At 44.1% G+C, this 25593-nt stretch overlaps 1 protein-coding gene across 3 annotated transcripts in view; it reads left to right on the forward strand.

Moving 5' to 3' along the window:
* BMX (BMX non-receptor tyrosine kinase) overlaps nt 1–25593 on the forward strand; it is a 53367-nt gene that overhangs the window by 21049 nt on the left and 6725 nt on the right. For 2 of the 3 annotated variants that reach the window (XM_045472289.1, XM_045472291.1), the window contains exons 8-17: nt 2580–2651; nt 3315–3368; nt 7460–7514; nt 9004–9083; nt 11527–11654; nt 14795–14869; nt 15618–15789; nt 19038–19254; nt 20116–20180; nt 24876–24994. In XM_045472289.1, the coding sequence (XP_045328245.1) occupies nt 2580–2651; nt 3315–3368; nt 7460–7514; nt 9004–9083; nt 11527–11654; nt 14795–14869; nt 15618–15789; nt 19038–19254; nt 20116–20180; nt 24876–24994 (1037 nt within the window). The remainder of the gene's footprint in view (nt 1–2579; nt 2652–3314; nt 3369–7459; nt 7515–9003; nt 9084–11526; nt 11655–14794; nt 14870–15617; nt 15790–19037; nt 19255–20115; nt 20181–24875; nt 24995–25593) is intronic. The other variant, XM_045472290.1, reaches the window with a different exon arrangement.

Below are 25593 nucleotides of genomic sequence, written 5' to 3' on the forward strand. Positions count from 1 at the left end.
ATATATCCTTTATGTGAGACCGTGTAGGGTGGGCTAACTTTTGTAATGTGCTTACAAATGACAAGTAACACTCCCGGCGAGCCTTCGGCTGCCCTCTCAGGATGTACACCACCACCTCTCCTGACAGGACTGGCCTTCTCATGTTTTTGGTTTTTTTGTTTTTTTTTTTTTTTTAATTTTTCACATTTTGAGAGAGAGAGCATACATGCATGGGAATGGGGGAGGTGCAGAGAGAGAGAGAGAATCCTAAGCAGGCTCCATGCTGTCAGCGCAGAGCCCCATGAGGGGCTCGATCTCATGACCCTGAGATCATGACCTGAGCCGAAATCAAGAGTCGGATGCTTAGCTGACTGAGCCACCCAGGTGCCCCGGGTCTTCTCACGTTTTTAAGCCAAAAGATGCCACCTAAAGGCAGAATTAAAACTGCCTCGAAAGGCAGCACCTAAACTGCATCCCGCCAGGGACCAAAGCAGCCCCATCCGTGCTGCTCAGTAAAGACCGAATTGAATCCCAAGACGACAACAGAGAACGGGTCAAGGAGCACAACATCTCTCTGACTCCCCGGGCCTCTCCTTTCTTTGTTTTCTCCCTCGGGCTCTGATTCTTTTATTCTTTCCATCCTCATCATTTTTATCTAAAGCAAATGCCTCACTGTACCCACGATACGGTCCTGGGCCACAGAGAACTTGGAAGAATGTGAGGGAATTCCTGTAGTTGCTTTCGGTTTAGCAAGTTGTGGTACCTCTCGTTTCAAAGTGGAGCTAGAATCCCGGTGTGTTAATCTACACCGGCTGCCTGAGGGGACGTGTTACATTTATTTGCCCGCAACCCAGTGTTCCTGTGGAAGGAGACCATCCATAGACGCAGATCCTAGCAGAGTGGGTGTCACGTCAACTTTGTGCCAGGTCCCCTCGCTGCCGGAAGCCCCGGGGATTTGCCGAGGAAGGCACGCGGCGAAAGTGATCAGTATTCAAATGAGCAGTCAGCACCACTGAGTCACAGGAGCTTGGCAGGGCCCCCAACTCCTGGATAGCCAGATCCCACCTTTATTGAAAATATCAACATGTCATTCGGCATGGATTTTTTTGCATGAATTTTTATTTAAAAAATATTTCATGAAAACACAATTTATCTTGACTGCTGAGTTTTTCTGACACCCCCCAAGATGTAGTCCTGACCTTGGATTTTTCCCTAGAACTTGAGAAAGCTAGTTATCTGAACAAAGAATTGATTAATCACTTCTTTGTGTGAGTAGCATTACATCGGTGAGTGAATGATGATAATTGCTAAAAGGTCTTCATGGAGATTGAATTTTTAAATGCAGCCATGATTCTCAGCTCATGTAAGTAGATAATACTTTTTATCAATTATCCTCACTTGAAGTGCTTTTTAATTTTTTCTGAGTAGTAACATAATGCATGCTTTCATGAATTGCAGAATATCCAGCATACGTTGCTCTAGAATGTTCCGTAGGAACATGTTACTGTGTATAGAGAATTACTTCAGATCTTGGACATTTTTTCCTATTTAAATACATGAGGATATACTTAAGTCTTAATTTGAAAAAAATATTGAATGGTGATAAAACATAACCTACATTTTACCATCTTGGTCATTTTTAAGTGTGCAGTTCAGAGGTGCTAGGTACATTCTCACTGTTGTGCAACCTACCCGATTACTTTGAATGTCTATGTAGTGTTCTATTATACAGATAAACCTAAGAGATACACTATCAATGGACATTCTCCGCGTGTTCTTAAAAACAACATCAAAGCTAAATAAATTGCTTAGCGCTTTAAAATAAGCTTTGTGGGGCACCTGCTTGGCTGAGTCAGTAGAGCACACGACTCTTGATCTCAGGGTTGTGAATTAAGTCCCACATTGGGCACGGAGCCTACTTGAAAAAAATCATAAAGTAAAATAAGAGTTGTCGTATGAAGAGATGGAAGTAAAAAAGCCACGCTAGTGAGCAAAGCTCTTTGGAAGGCAGAGAGGGAGGCATTCCAGTGTTGTGGTTTTGAAAAAGAGCCTGAGATCTGAAGGCAAGCAGGAAATAGGTCCCACATTCCAAACAAACCAGCCTCTAGACTTGGAGAGGTAGGCACTTCCTCATGCTCCGCTTAACGCCCAAGACGAAGAGGGAAAATGATGCACGGCAGAGGGTGATGAAGACCCTGCGGGAGCACGTGTGTCCACGTGGAGTTAGAAGTTCAGTATTTTCAAGGCTTTTAATTGCAATCGCAACAGCCAAGAGGAAAATTACATTTTAAAATATATAAGGGACCGAATGCTTGCATATCTGTAAGAAAACCAGGGCAAACCCACTCAAGATGATGTATTAATCCAACTTTTCTACTAACAGTTGTCTTTTGTTTAGGAACACTGTCAAACTACTCCTGGTTACTGGGGTCCCCGCAAGGACAAAAATGTGAAAATGACTCATTAGCTTAAATTCCCAAACCAAGTAAAATGGACAGGCCAAAATGTTAAATGAAGCTAGAAGATATCTAACACAACTATTTGTGTCATTTAACATTTATAAATAAACATAAATTTACGAAACGTATCTTTTGTCGTAGCAGTGAAGATTTCGCATGTGGCAACCAGAGGGAAAGGACTGTCGTAAATCACAGCACCTCAAAGATGTCATGGTAAATCAAATTCAGATATCCCTTTACACCTAGGATTTGCTTCCATTTGCAGGAAAACTAAGCACATTTGCAATCCTTTTGCAGCTAGACTTCATGTTTAAGGTAAATGCAAACCAAAAAAATTCACATACTTTGCCCCTCTGAAACCTTAAGTTGGTCTGGGCCGATGGCTCATGGGTTACACTTCTCCTCGCACTGACATGTCCTGTCCGTTGGTCGTGACATCCACTGGTGTTAGCATGGACAGTGGAATACGTGGCTCGGGCATCTCTAGGAGGAAAAACCACCTAGAGTTGAGTAACTCTTCTCTAAGAATTGCTCTCCACACAACCCAGATGCTTTTTTTAATGTTATACTACAGCTGTCACTGAAGGCATTCATCTATTTCATGAGCCTGCTCTTCAAAAGAGTCAAACGAACCCACATTCCTGGGGGCCTCCCGTATCAAAGAGCCATTTTCTCATTAAACTGGGCATGAGCTCAACTTTTGAGTGGTTCTCTCTTCGCTTTGCAGATACCTCCCCAGGTACAAAGAGGGAACCCTAAGGGTCTAAATTTTATTTACGGGGTGAAAGCAGGGAGGGATCTGATATTGCACTGCTAGGTGATTGCATTATTTCTTGGTGGGTTTTTTGCATTCATGTTGTTTCCTCTCTTCCTAAGGGGATTCCCCGAGTCAAGTTCATCTGAAGAAGAGGAAAACCTGGATGACTATGAGTGAGTTTTGAAAGTCTTCTGTATTCCTCTAAAACTAACATAGATGTTTCTATTCTATTCTTCCCCAAAGGCGTTAAAGCAGATGGCTGGGACTTGCTCAGGAGGCTGTATTTACAAGGGTAAACTCATGTGAGGTTCTGGGCCATTTATCTGGATGACAGGTGATAATGAGCTAGACTGTTACTAAGGGAAATATTTTTCCTCAATCTGGATCATCTAACCTAGCTATACATATTCATTGGATTTATCGTATACCTGGAGTTCCCTTCATTTCACTTTGTCTTCGTAGATACAAGATATGACATTTAGACAGAGAAACAGTGCACTATTGAACATTGTACCTGGGGCGCCTGGGTGGCTCAGTTGTATAAGCATCTGACTTCAGCTCAGGTCATGATCTCCGGTTCGTGGGTTTGAGCCCTGTGTCAGGCTCTGTGCTGACAGCTCAGAGCCTGGAGCCTGTTTCAGATTCTGTGTCTCCCCTCTTTCTGCCCCTCCCCTGTCATGCTCTCTCTCTCTGAAAAATAAACATTAAAAAAAATATTGCACCTGGACATCAGGCACAAACCAGACTCTTCTGGGCAAATACAAATGTGTGATCACCCCAACTATACTGAGACAGGTTGGCCCGAGGGGCCGTTAGGATCCTTTCCAACATCTAAGACTGAATCCTTCTACAAATAGGGACAAATAAGTCCCCTGAACTTTATTTAAAATTGGCGTTAAGGAGAGGCAGGAGTGATAGGACAGACTGCGTCTCTTACACACCTACTACCCAATGGCGGCTAAGTTGCTCGAACACCAGGATTATACTGTTTTTAGTTCTGTCTTTGTATGAGTGCTGTCACTGATGTATTGCCTCTAGGTACAGTGAGAGGTTTTATGAAGTACATGTCACTGTTTCGACTCTTTGTCTTACCTCCAACCCAGCCTGGCCCTAGCCATCCGTGCCACATTAGGGAAGACAGGCTGTATGCCTTAAACCTCCACAGCGTGGCCTTTTTACCACCTTCTGGCTCCCCTTTATCTCCACCTTCTTCCCCAACATCCACCCTCAGGAAAGCCTCTGATGGAACAATTCAAACTAAGTGAGAAACACCAGCACAAAAATTATCCAAAGATGGGAATGCAAGCTGGTGCAGCCACTCTGGAAAATAGTAGGGAGGTTCCTCAAAAAATTAAAAATAGAACTACCCTACGACCCAGCAATGGCACTACTAGGCATGTATCCATGGGATACAGGGGTGCTGTTTCGAAGGGACACATGCACCCCCATGTTTCTAGCAGCACTATCAGCAATAACCAAAGTATGGAAAGCCCAAATGTCCATCGATGGATGAATGGATAAAGAAGATGTGGTATATATACACAATGGAATATTACTCGGTGATCAAAAAGAATGAAACCTTGCCATTTGCAACTATGTGGATGGAACTGGAGGGTATTATGCTAAGTGAAATTAGTCAGAAAGACAAAAATCATATGACTTCACTCATATGAGGACTTTAAGAGGCAAAACAGATGAACATAAGGGAAGGGAAACAAAAATAATATAAAAACAGGAAGGGGGACAAAACAAAAGAGACTCATGGAGAACAAACTGAGGGTTACTAGAGGGGGTGTGGGAGGGGGGATGGGCTAAACGGGTAAGGGGCATTAAGGAATCTACTCCTGAAATCATTGTTGCACTATATGCTAACTAATTTGGATGTAAATTAAAAAAATTAAATAAAAAAAAAGAGACCCGGGGGGGCCCCTGGCTTTCTTAGTCAGTTGAAAAACAAACAAACAACAACAAAAAAAAATATCCGAAGATAATAGCACTTTGACAGATGACAACCAAAGGGAGTGACCTTCTAACTGTGGGTTTTAGTCGTTAGCATTTTGATGAATTGGAAGTCTTCCTTTGCTTTGGAAAGTCCTGATCTGACCATAAAGACAGTCTCTATCTGCATCATTTCTAAATTCAAATGGTGCGTGAGAGGTGTGCATTGGGGAATCCATCAGGAAAGACCTGCCCTCTTCAAAGTCAAAGACACGCTGCAGGGAAATCAGATCCAGAGGGCTGTGTGATCTGGGGCTCAGCCCCTTGCGCTGTGCTTGGTGCCCCCAGCTTCTCCCTCTATCAGTGGCCCTGAAGCATTTGTTTTGTGGCCAGAACTTCATGAGCAATTCTATTCTGTTCTACTGAAGGCTGAGTCACCGAGGTTTAGATGGAATGTCACACCTCAGGGCAAGGCCTAAGCCTCTGCTGCTCTGACACTGACATACTGAAATCTTTTAAAAAAAATTTTTTTTTTCAACGTTTATTTATTTTTTTTGGGACAGAGAGAGACAGAGCATGAACGGGGGAGGGGCAGAGAGAGAGGGAGACACAGAATCGGAAACAGGCTCCAGGCTCTGAGCCATCAGCCCAGAGCCCGACGCGGGGCTCGAACTCACGGACCGCGAGATCGTGACCTGGCTGAAGTCGGACGCTTAACCGACTGCGCCACCCAGGCGCCCCTGAAATCTTTTTTAAAAACAGAGTCAGACCCCAGCAAAATGACGACACAGGCAGAGTGTACATGCGTGTATGGGGGGGAGGGGCTTATTCACAATCTTACCTTGCTTCTCCAGGCTTCCCTCCTTATTCCTGACCATCTCTGTCTTCTATCTCCCATGGGGATGTATCCTCAATCATGTTCCCTGAGGAGTCTCTTGGTTAGCTATGATTAGCTTAAAATATTAAGTAATAAAATGATCGGTTAATATCTCAAGTTTTAATTATATAGTATCTATAAAGGTAGAATTAGAAGAGCCTTGTTTTTTAGAAGAGACTTTTAAACTTCTCAAATTCAAGCCTCGTCCTAATCTTACAAATGGGTAATTCCAAGGTCAAAAAAGGCTAAGTGGCTTGTCCAAAGCCGTACAACTACTTATTAGGAAGTTATGTCTAGAACCCAGAACTCCAAGCTGGCTGATGGCTCTTGCCACTTCATTAGCCGGCCCACCAGCTGACACTTCCATCCCCCGCCCCCCACAGCACACCCTCACCCTCAGGCATTTCTTCCCTCCTCGGGTGTTATCTTCTAGCCAGAGGGTCCTTGTGAGCCCCAAACCCATGCCCCCTCCCACCTCACACCCTGGTCGCTTCCCTAGTATGACATTTTTGCCAAGGCCAAAAGACTACAGACCTCATTGATCCCACGTGAGAAACAACTCTGTGGACTGTTGAGCTCTCCACACAAAGTAAGACGTGATGCTCTTGGCTAACTCAGTGAAACAGGCAGTATTTAAAGATTACACCCGGCTATCCCACATCATCTTTTTCTCGGGTGGCTATAACTCTTACTGTCTTAATATAACCACAGGGGCTTATGTATTGCTATCCTGCAAATAAAAAAGATTTGTGAGAAAAGCATTTGCTTTGAAAATGGATGCTATAAAGGGTGCCTCTATCAGATTATTACAAGAAAAATATAGGGTTGAGGGGCTGCCTGCGTGGCTCAGTTGGTTAAGCATCTGACTCTTCGTTTCGGCCCAGATCATGACCTCACGGTTCCCGGGATCGAGCCCCATGTTGGGCTCTGCACTGACAGCGCAGAGCCTGCTTGGGATTCTCTGTCTCCTCTCTCTCTGCCCCCCCTCCGCTCACTTGCGTGCTCTCTCTCTCTCTCTCGCTCTCTCTCTCTCAAAATAAATAAATATTTTTAAAAATGTAAAAGAAAAACATACAGTTCAAAGACAGGAACTTTCATCTTTGGCAACCCCAGCTTTCCCAGTGGGATATTCTTCATTGGTCTAACCTCTGGCTCTCGCTCAAAACAGCGAAACACAGAACTTAGGGACCAGCTAGGAGGCCCACGGTTCGTCAGCGCCAGCCCGGGTGAAAATACAGACATGCGGGCCCCACCCCACAAGCATCGTTAAGTGGTGGAGACTCCGGAATCTGTATTTTTGAAAAGCTCCTCAGGTGATTCTCTGGAGCAGTCACGTTGGGAAGTCCCCGAGGGAGGCCGACACCTCCTTTGACCCGCCAGAAGGTGGGGTCATCAGCGATGCAGTCAAAAACCACTGACTCTCAAACACGCAATTCTTTCTCGTTGCAGCTGGTTTGCAGGTAACATCTCCAGGTCACAGTCTGAGCAGTTACTGAGACAAAAGGTAAACAGTCGAGTTTTTACAGCAGCCTCTAAGACTCTCCCGCTGGGCCCGGGGGGGTGGGGGGGACGCGCTTCTCATAGAAAGCGGGGGGCTAACCATACAGTCACGTCATCACGGCGTCCGCCCCCTGGGGTACCGGGCCCTTGCCATTTAGCCGCTTCCTCTGCTTCCGGTATCGGTGGTTTGAAACCAGATTGGCCATTTCTCAGCCTTCTGTGAGGCCCGCAGTCCTGAGGCAGGTCTGGCTTGGGGCCGCTCAGCTACCCGCATGTAGCCGGTGGATGGACGGGGAGGGGGCGGTCAACGGGGTGCCACAGTCCTGCTCCGTGTGGCTAATGTGGGCTTCCTCACAGCATGGTGACCTCAAGGAGGTGGCAGGAGAGGAGGGCCCCGTAGTTCACCACAAGCACTTGCTGAGTTTGTGCTTTGGGCACGCCTGCGAATGCCCTGCTAGCCAGAGCAGGACACGTGGCCCGGCCCCAGCCTCCCTGCGGGAGGGGCTACACAGGGCCACAGTCGGGGGCATGATTTATTGGGGGGCCATCTCTGGAACCGTCTGGCCCAACGCCGACCCTGCTCATTAGCACCTAAACCAGAGTACAACAGATGTAATAGGGAATAAATCTCCCTGGTTTTGTTACTCAAGGCATGAAATCACCAGGAGCAAACTCTTGCCCTGCAAAAATGATGCCTTGATACAGTTCAACCTAATAAAGCACACCAGTGATGTCTCTGAGGTGGGCTAGCGAGAACGTGGTGGCCTCACCGCCTAACTCGGGATCCCGTCACATTCACAGGCTATTATCTGCTCTTTCTGAATCCGGATCTGCTTAGAATTAGCACAAGTCATTAAGAAAGACCAGTGGAGCATGGGGCTTTAACAAACGATTTGTTCTGCATCTCTGGTTTTCTAATACCTTCTAAGGGCATGATACGGTGATATGTGGTTTTAAATTTTATTTCTGAAAGATTGAAACGTCAGGCTGTGATGGAGAAAACTGGGGCACCTGGGTGGCTCAGGCAGTTAACCGTCCGACTTCGGCTCAGGTCATGATCTCACAGTCCACGAGTTCAAGCCCCGTGTCGGGCTCTGTGCTGCCAGCTCGGAGCCTGGAGCCTGCTTCAGATTCTGTCTCCTTCTCTCTCTGCCCCTCCCCTGCTCGCACTCTGTCTTTCTCTCCCTCTCTCTCTCTCTCTCTCTCTCTCTCTCTCAAAAATAAATAAACATTAAAAAGAGAGAGAGAGAGAGAATTACCAGTGGGGGTTAGAAACTAAGAGGAGAGGGAGAGTCAGAGCACACAGGGTAGGTCTCAGAGCCGAGTGAGAGGACGAAAGGTCAGCTGTGGGGCCCCTCTGCGCCAGCTGTTGGATGACCTGTACCATCAGTGGCCTTTAACATGGATCTGAAAGATAGATCTTCCTACCACCTACAGTTTTCAAGAATAACAAAAATGGTCTCTGTTCCTTCCACACTTTGCTTCCTTTGCAGGGAAAAGAAGGCGCATTTATGGTTAGAAATTCCCGCCAGGTGGGAATGTACACAGTGTCCTTATTTAGCAAGGCTATGAAGTAAGTATGACAGGGATTTCTTTCTTTTATCTTTTGTGTATGTCCTTTGAACACGCTGGCCATTTAGTCACGTTTTGGGATGAGACACCGCCTTTAAACCCTGGAGTTTGGGATCAAAGTATTTCTATTGAATGCGACCATTTGTCATTGCCTGTCCCACCCCCCCCACCCCCACTTTGAGAGGTTGTTCTCTAGAACAACGCCAGTCAACGCTTGGTAAAGGGATCTTGGGTTACTCCCCTCGACTTGGCCCTAAGCCTAAAGAGAGAAAAACAGCAATGGAGCCTGTGAACACTCTCGGCCCTAGCCACCTGCTGACCTGAGACACCGACCCCAGCGTCTGGTCTTCAGTAAGTCTTCCCAGTGGGGGGCAAAGCTGGCAGAAAGTTGAATCGGTGTATCTGTGTTCCTGGGACAGTTTCCTTCCGGGGTGCTGTCCTCTTTGCATGGTTACGAGTTCTGCTTTGAAGCCGCACCTCGGGGGCCAACTCCTGACTCTATCATGTCAAGGCTGTATGACACCGAGCAAGTTTCTTAACCTCCGTGCCTCAGCTTCCCTGTTTGAAAAGGGAAAAATAACACTGACTATTAAGTTCTCTGGAGGAAGGGAGTTAATTCACGTGTTGGAGCACAACAGTGCCTGGCACAGAGTAAGCACTTAATAAACGAGTGGCAGTTACCATCACAGTTGTTGTTCTCGTGAAGGAGCGTATAAGGCACCCACAGTCACCGCCACCCACATCGGGATCCCCTGCCAGAGATTCACAGGCCACTTTCCCATCGGCTGCTAGCTCTTTTGTTCCTTCTAATCATCCTGTGAAGCACCGGGGAAAGCTGGTTTTGTGCCATTTTACAGATGAGAGGTCTGAGGTTCCAAGAGCACTCATGAAGACGCACCACAAAATTAACACGTGACCCACTTGAAGTCAGGCCTTCGACAGCAGAGTTCGTGTTCTTTTGACTATACGCCTGTGTCTACATTGAGAACCCCAGCGTTCGGAGATAAGAATCTGGCCGAATCTAGATTAGGATCGCTTGAAAAACTATTCCTAATAAAAACATTTCTTTTGATGGTTGGATCGCATCACCCTTTCCCTTGGGGCTGTCTCCACATACCGTACCTACCCTTGGTACCTACGTGGGGTTTTGTGGGTAATAGCTAAGTGATTAAGAGGTAATTTTATTTTGATACATTTTTTTATGGAGTATGCATCTCCAAATTGAGAGGCCAGAATGTACCCTGAGCAGTCACACAGCATTTTCCAATGCAGGAGGCCATCCCGGGTCCATCTCATGGAGGAAGCTGCACACCTAGAGGCTGGCCAAAGCCAGCCCAGTAGGAACTGGGAAAAGATTTGGTTCACTGAGTATTAAGAGCTCTTGACCCGCCGGCCCTGCAGTTTCAGCCGAACCTCACATCAGGAGTCCTCCTAGTCAAGATCCTCGACCCCAGATTTATTTCTGAAGGTGGCCAGGTAGAAAATACAGCAGACAGATGAGGAATCAAATGGAAATAATCCAAATTAGTGAATATGGAAGCCTTCGTTTACGAAACATCATAAATGGGCTTGAATGAATTTCACGCTGAGACCAAGAGCAAAGTGGCCACTTGCAACAACGAACCACCGTTTTTCCTTTTTTACGGGTGCAATTTTGACTAGGCTGGCACTACAGCAACAACAATTTATCAGCAGTTTCTTATGACCAAGCATAGTGCAAATTGCCTTATATAAAATCTTCATAACAACCAATCTTTATAACAACCAGATGAGGTATCTAGCGAACAGGAGAACTGGACGAAAAGCCCAACTCTTGACTGCTAGGCCATACTCTAAAACCTAAGACAGACATATTCCCGATTAGCCTAAATCAGCGTGCCTCAACTCACACTGTGTTCCAAAGGTGGAGTAAAAGGAAAAACATGTTTTATGTGGCAAAGGTACAAGTTCATATGAGGAAGTAAAGGCACCCCCACCATTTCATCTTGCATGTTCCATTCCCAAAGAGCCTCCCGCCCAGGCCTGGATGAGAGCACCCTCAGCCTAATCACCCTTGTCTCCCGCGTTTTAATCTTCATTATTATCCTCAAAGAGAATTGGTGTTCAGAATAATGATCCTGAAACCCTGCAGGGCTCTCAATCATCAAAGGAAGCTTCCAGTCTTAGACTTCCTAAGGGAGGAACAGTGCCGAAAGTTGGAATTTTATAGTACACGGATTCTCTATGGCACAAAAGGTACACTGAGTTGAGAGAGGAGCTCTCTTGCATAATTACCGATTGTCATGGATGGCTCTAGAAAACCAAGAGATGTCAAGACTGAGACTTCCCCTCTGACTTCCCTCTCCAAAATTTGTGAATGCCATCTGAAGTAGTTATTTAACCATGATTTAATCAAGCTTCAATTGAGAATGAAAAACATTCTAACATTCTTTCTTCCTTACCAGTGATAAAAAAGGAACTGTCAAGCATTACCATGTGCACACAAATGCTGAGAACAAATTGTACCTGGCAGAAAACTACTGTTTTGATTCCATTCCAAAGCTTATTCACTATCATCAACACAATTCAGCAGGTAATTTATTTCAGTTGTTCTTTTACGGGTCCTTGTTGATAAATATCAATTTTCTTGGGTACTATGGATCCTCCTAACATTCTTAATCATATCGGGAACCATGAAAAGTAGGAGCAAAAATGCTCTCAAGCCATATACCTGCTGTGATTTTTAGCCTATGTTTCCTGGAATATCACATCATACACTCTAAAATGCCAGAAAAATGAAGTTGTGTGAGTTGAGTGACTGAGAAGTAGAGATCCTTGGGGCGCCTGGGTGGCTCAGTTGGTTAAGTATCTGATGCTTGATCTCTGCTCAGGTAAGAATCTCATGGTTCATGAGATTGGGCTCTGTGCTGACAGTGTAGAGGCTGCTTGGGATTCTGTGTCTCCCTTTTTCTTTGCCCCTCCTCTGCTTGCTCTCTCTCTCTCTCTCTCTCTCTCAGAAATGAATAACATTAAAAAAAAAGTAGTTAGAGATTCTCTTTACAAAAATATTTGCGGTCTTGTTCTGCTTATAGGAATAAGTTGATTACAAACTTCAAACATTATAAAAATATTTACATTGGAGCGAGAACCTCCATGGACAAGTTGTTGTCTATTCTGACAGAATTTTTTTCTATGCTGATACTAACACTTATCATTTATTATAAAATTCTTTTAATGTTTATTTTTGAGAGAGAGACAGAGTGCAAGCAGGGGAGAGGCAGAGAGACAGGGAGACACAGAATCTGAAGCAGGCTCCGGACTCTGAGTTGTCAGCACAGAGCCTGATGAGGGGCTCAAACTCACGAACCGTGAGACCATGACCTGAGCCGAAGTCGGATGTTTAACCAACTGAGCCACCCAGGTGCCCCTATTATTTATTACATATATAAATAAATTATATATGTATATGTAAACACATTATATTTTACAAAGGTGAGATCATTCCACACAAACTACTTTTCAGCTTGCTTTCTTTTTTAAAAAAATTTTTAATGTTTCAATTTTATTTTTGAGAGAGAGTGTGCACGAGCATGAGTGGAGGAGGGGCAGAGAGAGAGGGAGACACAGAATCCAAAGCAGGCTCCAGGCTCTGAGCTGTCAGCACAGAGCCTGACACGGAGCTTGAACCCACGAACCGTGAGATCATGACCTGAGCTGAAGGTGGACACCTAGCCAACTGAACCACCCAGGCAAAAAAAAATGTTTTTTTTTTTGTTTGTTTTTGTTTGTTTTTTGAGAGAGAGAGAGAGAGAGAGAGAGAGAGAGAGAGAGAGGGAATGAGCAGAGGAGGGGAGAAAGAGAGAGGGAGACACAGAATCCAAAGCAGGCTCCAGGCTCCGAGCTGTCAGCACAGAGCCCGACATGGGGCTGGAACTCACAAACTGTGAGATCATGACCTGAGCCGAAGTCAGATGCTTAACTGACTGAGCCACCCAGGCGCCCCAATCAGTTTGCTTTCTTTACTCTACATGTCTTAGTGGTCTTTCCATCCACATACATATAGCTCACTTTGTTCTATTTAACCACTCATAGGATTCTATTGTAGAATCACTCCATAATTTATTCACCTAAACCTATGTTGATACATACAGTATTTTCACGTTATAATTGGTGGTTTCAATGCACAGTCCTGTACACATAGCTCTGTGTATCTGTATTAGTGTTTCTGTAGCCAAATTCCCTAGAAGTGAGATGTCTAAGAAAATGGTTAAGAACATTCAAAATTCAGACATTTTCCAATGCTTTTCAGAGATGTACACTTCCACCAACCGTAATTTCCTTCATCCTCGCCAACACTGGGTACTATTACTTTTTAGATTTTGGCTAATCAACCAGCGAGTATATGTATAGAAATCCCTTCTAGTGGCAGTGTTAACTCACCCTGAGGGGTAATCGTTTCACAGTATATACACACATCAGATCATCATGTTGCATACCTTAAAGTTACGTATGCCGACAACATCTCAATAAGCTTAGCAAAAAAGAAACTAAAAACAAAGGAAGTCTCCTCTAACTGTCTTTTCTCAACTAGTGCCACTTATGGGCAGTGACTGGATGTACTTCCAACAGTGAGTAAAAATAAGCTGTGGGCTCAGCGTCAAATGTGTGCAAGTCTGAGTAGATTACATGCGTGTAGGTGACCTAGCCTTACTCCTGGCTTTGATTTTGGCTCTTGTATTTTTCCTTTGTCCCAGTTTCCTCGACTGTGTATTTAACCTCTAACACCTAGAAAGTACCCTTTGGAAAAGGTATTGTATGAACAGACATCTCCAAGTAGAACGATTTCACTCCAGAAGATGCACAAGAAACTCCACAGGGTATAGAAAGAAAACATTAAAATGTTTCTTTAGATATTTCTAAGAATCTCATTCTCTTAAGTTTTCTATCGTGAGTGTATTTTGTGAATCACATCATGTGTCAACACAGCAGCCATTGTATGTACATTGTATTTTGCAGGAGTGCGCTCATCTTTTTGCCGATTAAAGGTTTGGGACTTAAAACATTCGGAGACCACACACACATATAAAAAGTAAATAAATATGTAGAAAAAGGAAGGAGAGGAAAAGGACATCTGTGACAGCTCCCAGGACTTGGAAAATATCACACGTTTAAGCAAGAAACATTTTTTTGAATGAGTTCTTTCAAAACACTATACGTACTGTGATTATTTTAACCCAGCTTTATCATTGCTTGATGTAAGCAATTAAAATGACTTGACCATTTTATGCAACTTAGTAATAGGTTCCATTTTTAAAAATCAAGCAGTTTGCTTTTTATTTTGTGCCCTTCTGTACTGTTTGGAGTTTGTAAACCAAATACACGTGCCACGTGTACAGGTATTTAAATACAGGGCTATAAAAAGCAGAGTAAAAATGGGAAATTTTTTTAAATGGAAGATCCCATCAAGCAACCAACTCTATGGGATTTTTAAAAATTACCTAAAGTTGTTTTACTCTTTTAATTTTCGCTTTTACATTGAGCTACTTAGTCGAGTCAAGCAAATCAATCCAATGCAGGATGAATACGGTCAGAATGGATCCTCCCTCTCCATCATGACATCCTGAACTCTGTGCTTTTCCAGCTACTCTGGAGAGAGCACGAGCAGAGGTGTGAACTGGTGTGAACTGGTGTGATGTGATGTGATGTGATGATACGGTGCTGATTCCATTGCAGGCATGATCACACGACTCCGCCACCCTGTGTCGACCAAGGCCAACAAGGTTCCCATCTCCGTGTCCTTGGGAAGTGGTATGGACACACACTTGAGCTCTTAAACTCCATTTCCTACCATTTCTGGTTAAAAAAGTATATATGTATTTCCAAAAAAGAAAAGAAGGAAGGCCAGAAGGAGGTCTGTGTTCAGGTTGTGCCAGGGAGGGCTTCAGTTCTAATATGTTTGACCATTTTCCAGAAAAAAACCAAAAACAAAAACCCTACAACTTTTCTGTACTCTGAAACTAACTCTGTAATCTCCTCAGCCTTACCAAAAAGACTGTCAAAGTTGTCCTGTTATTAGACCCAATCACCAGCCTCTAGAACCCCATCGCCTGTCCTTTCTTCTTCCGGGATTCTGGGCCCGTTCAGGGGAGCCAGTGGTCAACCTTGTGTATTTAAGGATAAGGACATCCACCCACATCACAGTTTAGTTTGCCTTATAAGAGAATGTAATGATATTTTTTACCAAGCTAAGAGCATCGAGCACGTTTTGACACTGGGTGTTTCCAAGATGCCTCCAGTTGGCAAAGTGTTCTAAGCCTTTTTGTCAATAACTGTAGCTGCTTCATGAACAGTATTGTCCTGGTGGCATTATCGTGTGGTCTCATAGGTCATAAGACCACACCTCTAAGGGTTTTTTTTTTTTTAAGTGATCAACTTAAAAAGTCTTACTGTTTTATGTTGCCAACGTGAAACTCGTTGGAGAAGAAACCACTTGGGAAGCTGTCAGCCCCAAAGCCTTCTACTTTCATCCTAAAGAGTGTCTGTCTTGCCTTACTAGGAATATGGGAACTGAAAAGAGAAGAGATTGCCCTCCTGAAGGAACTAGGAAGTGGTCAGTTTGGAGTGGTCCACCTGGGCAAATGGAAGGGACAGTATGACGTTGCCATTAAGATGATCAAGGAGGGCTCCATGTCAGAAGATGAATTCTTCCAGGAGGCCCAGACCATGATGTAAGTTTCTTCTGAGGAATGGCAGTTTGGCCCTTACCATGGGAGGACATTCATGCTAACAGGTCTGTCCCTAACATTTGCAAGGCCTCGAGCAAGACTCCACACATCATCGGTATATTTAGAAGTTATAAATCAAGCTGACGCACCTTTAAATGAAATCGGTTCTACGCTCCTCTGACAAGTATACCTTCATAACAATCTGAGAGGCCATATTCAAGTTTAGAATTCTCAAGACTCTTTAGAGAAACTAGCCTCTGGCCCATACTACTGCTCCCAACTCTTCCCCTCTCCTTTCTCCTCCCACCCCCAGCTCTGTCCTGCACTGTACTCCGTACTTAACGTGTAGACATAGCATTCAGTACATCCGGGCTCCCTCTGTGTCTCCCACAAACAACTATCCATCAGCGAATGATCTTGGTTAGGGGTAAGGCACACCAATAGCATGGTTCACTCTTAGCATGACTGGCCCAGGAAGAGTCTACACAGGTCCTGGAAGAGGCCTCAGGACTATGTGGATGGGGGATTCCAGAGTCTCGGTACCCCAAGGGTGATCGAGAAAAAGGGAAGCATGGGTTCTGAGCTTCCTTGTCCTTTGGGGAGGTGCATGGTGGGATGAGGAACAGAATGGGGCCCTGTAAAGCACAAGCCCAAGGGTCGGAGCCTCTAGTGGCCAGGGCTAAAGCAATACTGAAAACTAATGCCCTACGGGCAATATCCTTTTCCTTTCTGGTACCTTCAGTACAGTTTGACAAAACTGCTTTCTCGCCCTACGTCTTTCCTCATCTGGTAAATGAAGATACCTTCCTAAAGGGCCTTGGCTCCCAAAACAGTCCACAATGCAGATGTGGGTGTTTTTTTTTTCTTTCGAAGCTCGCTTTCTCTCTGTCTGTCTCTCTCTCCCTCCCTTCCTCCCTTCTCTCTCTCTCTTATCAATGTAAATACAAAGAATTATTTTAATGATTCTACCTCTTCTTGTAAACATGGCGAACCAGACTTTGAAAAGGAACCAACCATCCGGGTTTGCCCGAGACTTTCCTGCTTTAGCCCTGAAAGCCCTGTGATCCAGGAAACCCCTTAGTCCCAGGCAAAGTGGGATAGCTGGTCATCCTGCCTTTAGGGAACGGATCAGCACAAACAATGTCACAGCAAGATTTTGGTCAAAGATAGTCAAAATCACAAATCCTGGCCTGCTGCAGAGTAATAACACTTTTAAATTTTTTTACTTCAACACTTGCATGGTATTTACAGGCATTTCCTTGAGCACTTTATAAATCTTAATGTATTCAATCCTCGTAAGAAGCCTAGGACGGATGTACCGTTGTTGTCTTTGTTTTCTAGGAAACTGACGCACAGAAATGTTAAATAATAGGCCCAAGGTCACCAAGCTGGTCAAAGTGGCAAAGCAGAGATGCAAACCCAGGCAGACATTCCAGAGTCCATTTCCTTAGTCATTCTTTCATGAAGACCAAAGGCACCAGGAGAGTCAGAACAACCACTTTGACCACAAATGCAGGATGGTTTGGAAGCAGAAATAGTATGTGCACACAAGCCTCTGCCCAGGGCTGGCTTCACGGGCATGCAGCCTGCACGGCCTGGGGTGGGGGTGGGGGCCCACTTAGAAGGGCTCTGCGCTTGGCTTCCGGCTGTGAGGTCACCATCTTGAAATTCTTAATCATTCTTAAGTAAGGGTCCCCGCATTTTCGTTTTGTACTGGTCCCTACAAATTATGTAGCCTATCCTGCTTTTGGCAGTTATACCCTCAAAACTGGGGAGGAGGCCCTCAGTGTCCTCCTTTTGTAGCAAAGAAAAATCTAGCGGAAACTCCCCTAGGCTCATGGTGTAAACCCTGTGTCATGGTATCCATTTAAACATATTTTTTTTTTTTGCAATTAGACGGCTGGTCATCACACAGAATCATAAAAAGCCATCGACAAATCACCTGGTCAGAAAGAAAGAAATCAAACTGTATCCTAATGGGAAAATGTTATATCCCAGATGTGATGGTCAAATTGAAGCCTGTCATGTGGGCAGTATCAGTTGACATGGTGTTCCCACCACGTGCCCCATGGTCAGTGACTGAATTTGCTCCAGGAACAGCTTTTATTGGGCGATGGACTTGTGTCCCACCACTAGCCTTCTGTTTGAAGGAAGCAATACCGGGTTCCATGCCATTGTCTAAAATAGCTGAAAGAGGCATATCCAAGCTCATGACCTTGAATAACCTCCAAAGGCATGTCCCTATAGTTACGCTAAGAAGGAAGAAAATAGGGGCGCCTGGGTGGCTCAGTCGGTTAGGCGTCTGACTTTGGCTCAGGTCATGACCTCACGGTTCGTGGGTTCGGGCCCCGCGTCGGGCTCTGTGCTGACAGCTCAGAGCCTGGAGCCTGCTTCGGATTCTGTGTCTCCCTGTCTCTCTGTCCCTCCCCCCGCTCACTCTCTGTCTCTCAAAAATAAATAAACATAAAAAAAGAAGGAAGAAAATAACTGCTTAATAAATGCTTATTTACTTAAAAATTCTAAAATCGACATTAGATTTACTTTACGCACGTGAACATTAAGGAATCAGCCTGCAAACTGATCGATCACATGGACAAGGGGATGAACACCGTAACAGCAGGTTATCCATCTGTCATGACCTGCCAGAAGGGCTATGTCATGTAGTTACTATTTTCTAAATTGATTATTGAAAGATAATGTAATGACAATATAAAATGGATTTTTTTGAAAAAGAAAGAAAAAATCATGCCTAATCGCACTTCCCTAACATGGCAACTATTTTCCTTTCTCCTACACCCTTCATGTTCTGCTATAATTTTTTTTTAGAATGAAAGGTTTGGACTTCAAAACTTAGAAAGTTAGATGCTTTGAACTGGAAGCGATGGCCGTTACAGTGTGGAGCTTTCTCCACATCAGCCATGGAAGTCTCCGGATGCCAGGAGACCAAATGGGATATCTGGCACAGCAGGCCATTGCTTCCCTGATTCTCTGTAAGAAAGGCGAGCACAGCTCCCACAACCGCTAAATTGCCGTTGGGGTTGTCAAGATCCAACAGGAGGCAGCTTTTTTCCTTGCCTTCAAAGGCTAATGCTCCCAGAACAAAATCCAAAACGTTTCCCTCTCTTTCTCTGTTCAAGTAGAAGGGGAGACATTAAAACAAGCAAAAACCTGAGAGGGATTCTTTTTCAGGACATCTGCAACATGGAGTGTGGAAATTCAGTACTGAACTTTTGAAAATCTCTTGTTTCCAGGAAACTCAGCCACCCCAAGCTGGTGAAATTCTACGGAGTGTGTTCAAAGCGATACCCTATATACATAGTGACTGAATATATAACTAATGGCTGCCTGCTTAATTACCTGAAGAGTCACGGAAAAGGACTTGAAACCTCTCAGCTCTTAGAAATGTGCTATGATGTGTGTGAAGGCATGGCCTTCTTGGAGAGCCACCAGTTCATACACAGGGACTTGGTAAGCAGAGCCACTGGACGCTCAGAGAAAGAAAGCAATCCACGGTCCCCGCCTCCAGCGATGGGGCCACTGGGAAGGGTGACAAGGAGGGCATCCTCACGTTCACTTGGCTCACCTGTGACTTGCTCAAGCACATGACGCTTTTGTCATAAAAGCCACGATTTCTAAATAAAATATTTGCAGTACAGAAAGACTAAAAGAAGCCATCAGGATTTATGTAGCTGTGCGGTGGTGTGGAGGAAGATGGATACAAAGGAAAGAGTTTGGTCAATTTCGTGTTTCTCGGAAGCAATTAAATCCAAGTTGACCTTTACTCCAGGGAGGGCTCAGGGCCAAAGCAGTCAATTAAGACCATAACTGAGAAATACAAAACCAGAAGGAAGTGAAATCTGTGTGTGTCTTTGGGTCAGGGTGGGTTGGGGGACGTTTTGCTTGGTAGGCACTGGCATTTATCTTTAGAGCTCCGCTTGCTCTGAACAGCAAACCTGCCACGCACACTAGGCCGGTACAGCATCTATGCCTTCAAAGCGCCTGTTGATGCATGGTACCCCTGTGCTGGAGAAGGAACCCCTAGAAATAATTTTTCCCTTCTCGCGGACGAGCTGCGGTTCTGTGTTTGACGTGTGATACCTTTCATGCCGTTTGACCAGGATGGCTGCTTGCGTGAAAATACTTAGGGGCGCACGTTTTCGTTTTGAAAAATTGCCAAGGACACAAAGACAGAGTCTCAACATTTGGGGTTTTGATAGGCAATCTTAGATTGGGTGAGAACTCTGCCAAAGAGAAGGCAAGTGTTGGATCCTGATGTCGGGAGATTCTTGGCCACTTTAACTGTTGGCTAATTTTGTGTTTTCTCCACAGGCGGCTCGGAACTGCTTGGTAGACAGTGATCTCTCCGTGAAAGTGTCTGACTTTGGGATGACGAGGTAAGCCAGTTCCAAAGGGGCAAGCAATGAAAGAGGGGTCTCCATTCACACCTAAATGCCATCAGAATTGAAGCCATTGCGGTGATATGGAACGTGCTCTGAATTGGGGGGTTAGAAACCTGGAACTCTTCCCCATACTGCCGCTGACCACCCATGAAACAGGTCTCACCTCATTTCTTCACTAGGAAGATATAGTTATTCTTCAGAAACTACCCAAAATCCCTTTTCATTCTTTCAAAACTCTGATCAATATTTTTTAACTTCTAAAAAAAGTCCATGAAACGTCCTAAATATTCTAATATAACACGGTATAGCCAGATTATTGGGATGTATATACATGTATACGTGTATATATTATGTATATATTTTTTAACTCAATCAAAGCTCCTTTAGGCCTTTCTGATTTTCTCTTAATATTCATTCAAATTGGCATAGCATAGGGGCGCCTGGGTGGCTAAGTCGGTTAAGCATCCACCTTCAGCTCAGGTCATGATCTCGAGGTTCATGAGTTCAAGGCCCACGTCGGGCTCTGTGCTGACAGCTCGGAGCCTAGAGCCTGCTTCAGATTCTGTGTCTCCCTGTCTCTCTGCCCCTCCTCTGCTCACACTCTATCTCCCTCTCAAAAATAAACAGACATTTAAACAATTTTTAAAAACCCAAACAGGCATAGCATTAACACCAGGAAAATTTTTGTTGGCGTGTCATTCAATTTTCTGTATTACCAAGTAAGGCACGAAAGTAGACTCTGAGATTCTCTTGGTTGGCATTCTATCACCACTTTATGATTTAGAGAAATTACTTTTTTTTCTTCAAGTTTCTATTTAAATTCTAGTTAATATATGTGGTAAAATTGGTTTCAGGTGTAGAATTTGGTGATTCATCACTTACATACAAAACCCGTGCTCATCACAAGTGCCCTCCTTAATCCCCATCACCCATTTAGCCCATGCCCCCACCCACCTCCCCTCCAAAAACCCTGTTTGTTTTCTGTAGTTAGGAGTCTCTTATGGTTTGCTTCCCTCTTTTTTTTTCCTTCCCATATGTTCATCTATTTGTTTTTTTAAATTCCACATACGAGTGAAATCATATGGTGCTTGTCTTTGTCTGACTGACTTATTTCGCTTAACATGATACCCTCTAGTTCCATCCCTGTCGTGGCAAGTGGCAAGATTTCATTCTTTTTCACGGCCGCGTAACATTCCATTGTGTATATATACCACATCCTCTGTATCCATTCATCAATTGATGGCCATTTGGGCTCTTTCCACAGTTTGGCTATTGTGGACAGTGTTGCTAGAAACATCAGGGTGCCTGAGCCCCTTCGAATCATCATTTTTGTATCCTTTGGGTAAATACCTAGCAGTGCAATCACTGACTGGGTCATAGGGTAGTTCTATTTTTTTTTTTTAACTTCTCGAGGAACATCCATACTGTTTTCCACCGCGGCTACACCAGTTTGCATTCCTACGAAAGGTGCAAGAGGGTTTCCCTTTCTCTGCATCTTTGCCAATACCCATTGTTTCCTGTGTTAATTTTACCCGTTCTGACTGGTGTGAGGTGATATCTCGTTGTAGTTTTGATTTGTATTTCCCTGACGATAAGTGATGTTGGGCATCTTTTCATGTGTCTGTTAGCCATCTGGATGTCTTCTCTGGAAAATGTCTATTCGTGTCTTCTGCCCATTTTTTAAAACTGGATTATTATTAGTTTTTGATGTCGAGTTTGATAAGTTCTTTATAGATTTTGGATTCTAACCCTTTATCTGATACGTCATTCGCAAATATCTTCTCCCATTCCATAGGTTGCCTTTCCGTTTTGTTGTTTCCTTCCCTGTGCAGAAGCTTTTTATGTTGAGGAAGTGCCATGAGTTCATTTTGGAATTAATTATCTTATGATAGCAGTTTAAAAGAGTCTTCCATTTTCTTTATTCTGAATCTTCAGACTATGTGAGCCTCAGAGCCAGTTTCATGGGTTTACATAGGACACGAATATGTACATGTTGGCCTTTCCATTCAGCGAGCGTTTATTGAGTGCCTGCTAAATGCCAAGGCCTTGTAGGAGATACTGACATAAATGGGATAGTACCTGCCCTCAAAATGGTCATCTTAGTCCTGAGAGCAAGTAGCTTTCAAAACTGAGACAAAATCCAGCTATAAAGTTGTGTCAATTCGACATAAACTCACATAATCCTGAGGAGGAATACAATTTCAAGGAGGTCTGCAGAGTTCACCAAGGCTAGCTTTATATTTAGCAAACATAGCCCTGAAACACCATAGGACCATCTGAGTTTTGTTTTAAAGTTGTTTTTTTTTTTTTAGTCATCTCTACCCATAATGTGAGGCTCACACTCACGAACCCAAGATCAAAAGTGCTCTACCAACTGAGCCAGCCAGGCGCCCCAGGAGGATCTGTTTTTAAGTCTTCTCTACAATTCAATATTAGGAAGTGCTCCTTTTCTGGGACCCTCAACATTGTCAAGGTGTCCCTTGGGCTGTGTACTCCTTACCAACACTCCAACCACCCACACGCTGAGTCTCCTACACCGATACCCCAGATGTGTAGCTCTCTTGAGCTCGCAGCCTCATCGGGCGGGGAGAAGCTCCCAGGACAGGGGGACTGATCCCCACCTTGTTCTCAAGGCGGGAGAATTGGCCATTATGGCAGCATCCGGGGAACATACCGTCAAGTTCTTTCTAGCTCAGAAGCCTGTGCCTTGCCTTGGTCCTGATGATCCGAAGGAAGGTCTAAGCCACAGGTGGAACCCAGTGCCAGCAGTTTCTGGATGTCTTGTGGTGTCTAGAGAAGCTGAGGGGGCCTGAGGAAGGAAGTATGGAAGGTGTTTTGCGTAACCCTATGAAAGTGTTATTTGTTACTACTATTAATATCTCTATTCTATTCTACTAATATACTCATATGTTAAATATATTACTAATGTGATATAAACATTAACATCATTCATATTTCCAAGAATGATTTTCAAAACCAGCTTTTCCTGACATTTTAAATTACAATACACATCTCTAACACACCTTTGATGTGTACAGTTTTCCCGTAAAGTATATCCAAAATTTCAGCTTCCATAATTTTTCTCTTCCTTTTTTGTTAAGTCATTATTCATTTGCTTTTTTCTAGGCAAACATAGAGGGCTCCCCTCTATTAGTTATATAAATAACGTATGCTTATTGTAAGAAATAGGGCAACAGTGGCGAAAGGGAGAAGTAGAATCTGTCCCCCACCCCTTCACCTCATTTTCAGCACTAGGAGTAACTACGGCCAACACGTTTGATAGATGCCCTTCTATAACTAATCCTACGTATACCCAGTCACGTGCATAAATATGTGCATTTATTGTTTGTTCCCACAACAGTGCTGAAATAGATGAAGGGGATTAAGAGTATGCTTATCTGGAGGAGCCCTGAGTAATACATGGAGTTGTTAAATCACTATATTGTACACCTCAAACTAATGTAACACTGCATGTTAACTACTACAGTGGAATTAAAAGTTTTTTAACGGAGTTACATTATATATACCTGCTTTTGCACGGCCCCATTTTCCATGGGCATTTTTCACTTTTTTTATTTTTTGGTAAATATAGAACTATCTTGTGTTTTTTGTTTTGTTTTTTTTAATATAATGTATTGTCAAATTGGCTTACATACAACACCCAGTGCTCATCCCGATATCTTGTTGTTTAAATGTCTGTATACTATCTTACTGAATTAATGTATCATACCATATTTTTAAAGTTTATTTATTTATTTTGTGTGTGTGTGTGTGTGAGAGAGAGAGAGAGAGAGAGAGAGAGAATGAGCGGGGGAGGGGTAGAGAGAGAGGGATAGAGAGAGAATCCCAAGTAGGCTTCATGCTTCAGTGCAGATACAGGGCTCAAACTCACGATCTGTGAGATCATGACCTGACCTGAAATCAAGAGTCAGATGCTTAACCGACTGAGCCCCCCAGGCGACCCTGGACCATATGATATTTAATTGCTCTTCGATGTGTGGACGTTGAGGATGCTTCTATTTTTATCACTATTATATAGCGCATACCCTTGAATATTTATTTTTATGGTCTCGATATCTCCATAGAATATTATCATCCATCATTGTTTATCACAGGAGATTAGAAGCAACTTACAAGGTTAAACCATACAACGTTAATCCATAAGAGGCAATACTATTCAGTCATCAAACACGATGCCCCAGAAGAAAATGTGACCACGTGGGGAAAATATTCTTGATATGCCGTTGAGGGAAAAAGCAAACCTCAGTACAACAGAAAGCCAATTTTGTTCAAATTATATATAGAACAAAAGATTGGAAAGTATAAGCAAAAATGTATCTTGAATGGTAGATTTACAATATCTTCGGGGTGAGATTCTGAGTAATGTAACGTTTACGTTTTTGTGTTTTTCTATACTGACCAAATGTTTTGCATGCCGATGTTGGTATCTGCAAAGTTAGATATAATTTTTTAAAGCTTCCAAGTCATAAGCAGCCTTTAGCTACGCTACACATTAGAAGGAAGCAAAAGAACTAGAGAACCGAGGCATTCCGCTGAGACTGTGGGGGCTCTGTGACCTTAATCAGCCTGTACTGTCCCAGAGGCCATGGCGGCCAACAGGGGTCTGCTCATTTTGCACAGCACAGCGACTTAAGGTCTGTGTTGATTCCCTCCCCCCCCCCCCCACAGGTATGTTCTGGACGACCAGTACGTCAGTTCCGTAGGAACAAAATTTCCGGTCAAGTGGTCAGCCCCAGAGGTGTTCCACTACTTCAAGTACAGCAGCAAGTCAGACGTGTGGGCCTTCGGTAAGAATGTGGCCACACAGGCCCCAGCCCCATTTCGTAAACTGGCTTCCACAACAGGAAACCGCAAGCGCAGCAACATCCATTTTTAGCAAAAAGCCCCGGCACTTGCGAAATTACCTGTACGGCCTGAGATAAGCAAGAGATCGAAGGTGATCGAGACCTTTCTCCTTGGGCCGGGGTCAGGATGTCTGCCCCGTGTCGTAGAAAAATCTCCATCCCGCTAGCACCTTTGTATCAAATCATAGGAGATAAAAGCTCTTCCACTGAAGATTTCTAACAGTTCTTAAAGAGGAGCCATTGAAAACTAAAACCAGGTTTGCATGGAGTCCAAAACGTGGAAGGGCTTGAAACGCAGCCATCGACTTTCCGCGTGAAAGCGGCCATGCCGGCCGTTCCCTTCTGCATCGGCCTACTCTTTGGGCATGCGCGGGGCAAACACCAAACACGACTCGGTGCTTTCTTTGGCCTTTGCTAATTTCAACTAGGGTCCTCGTTAAAATTCATCCTTAGATCGAGGGTCAGCAAACCACGGCCCAGGACCAAATCTGGCGGCCTGTTTCTGTAGATGGACTTTCACCGGAGCAAGCCACGCCCATCTG

This window comes from Leopardus geoffroyi, chromosome X (genome assembly GCF_018350155.1).
Source record: "Leopardus geoffroyi isolate Oge1 chromosome X, O.geoffroyi_Oge1_pat1.0, whole genome shotgun sequence".
Taxonomy (NCBI): domain Eukaryota; kingdom Metazoa; phylum Chordata; class Mammalia; order Carnivora; family Felidae; genus Leopardus; species Leopardus geoffroyi.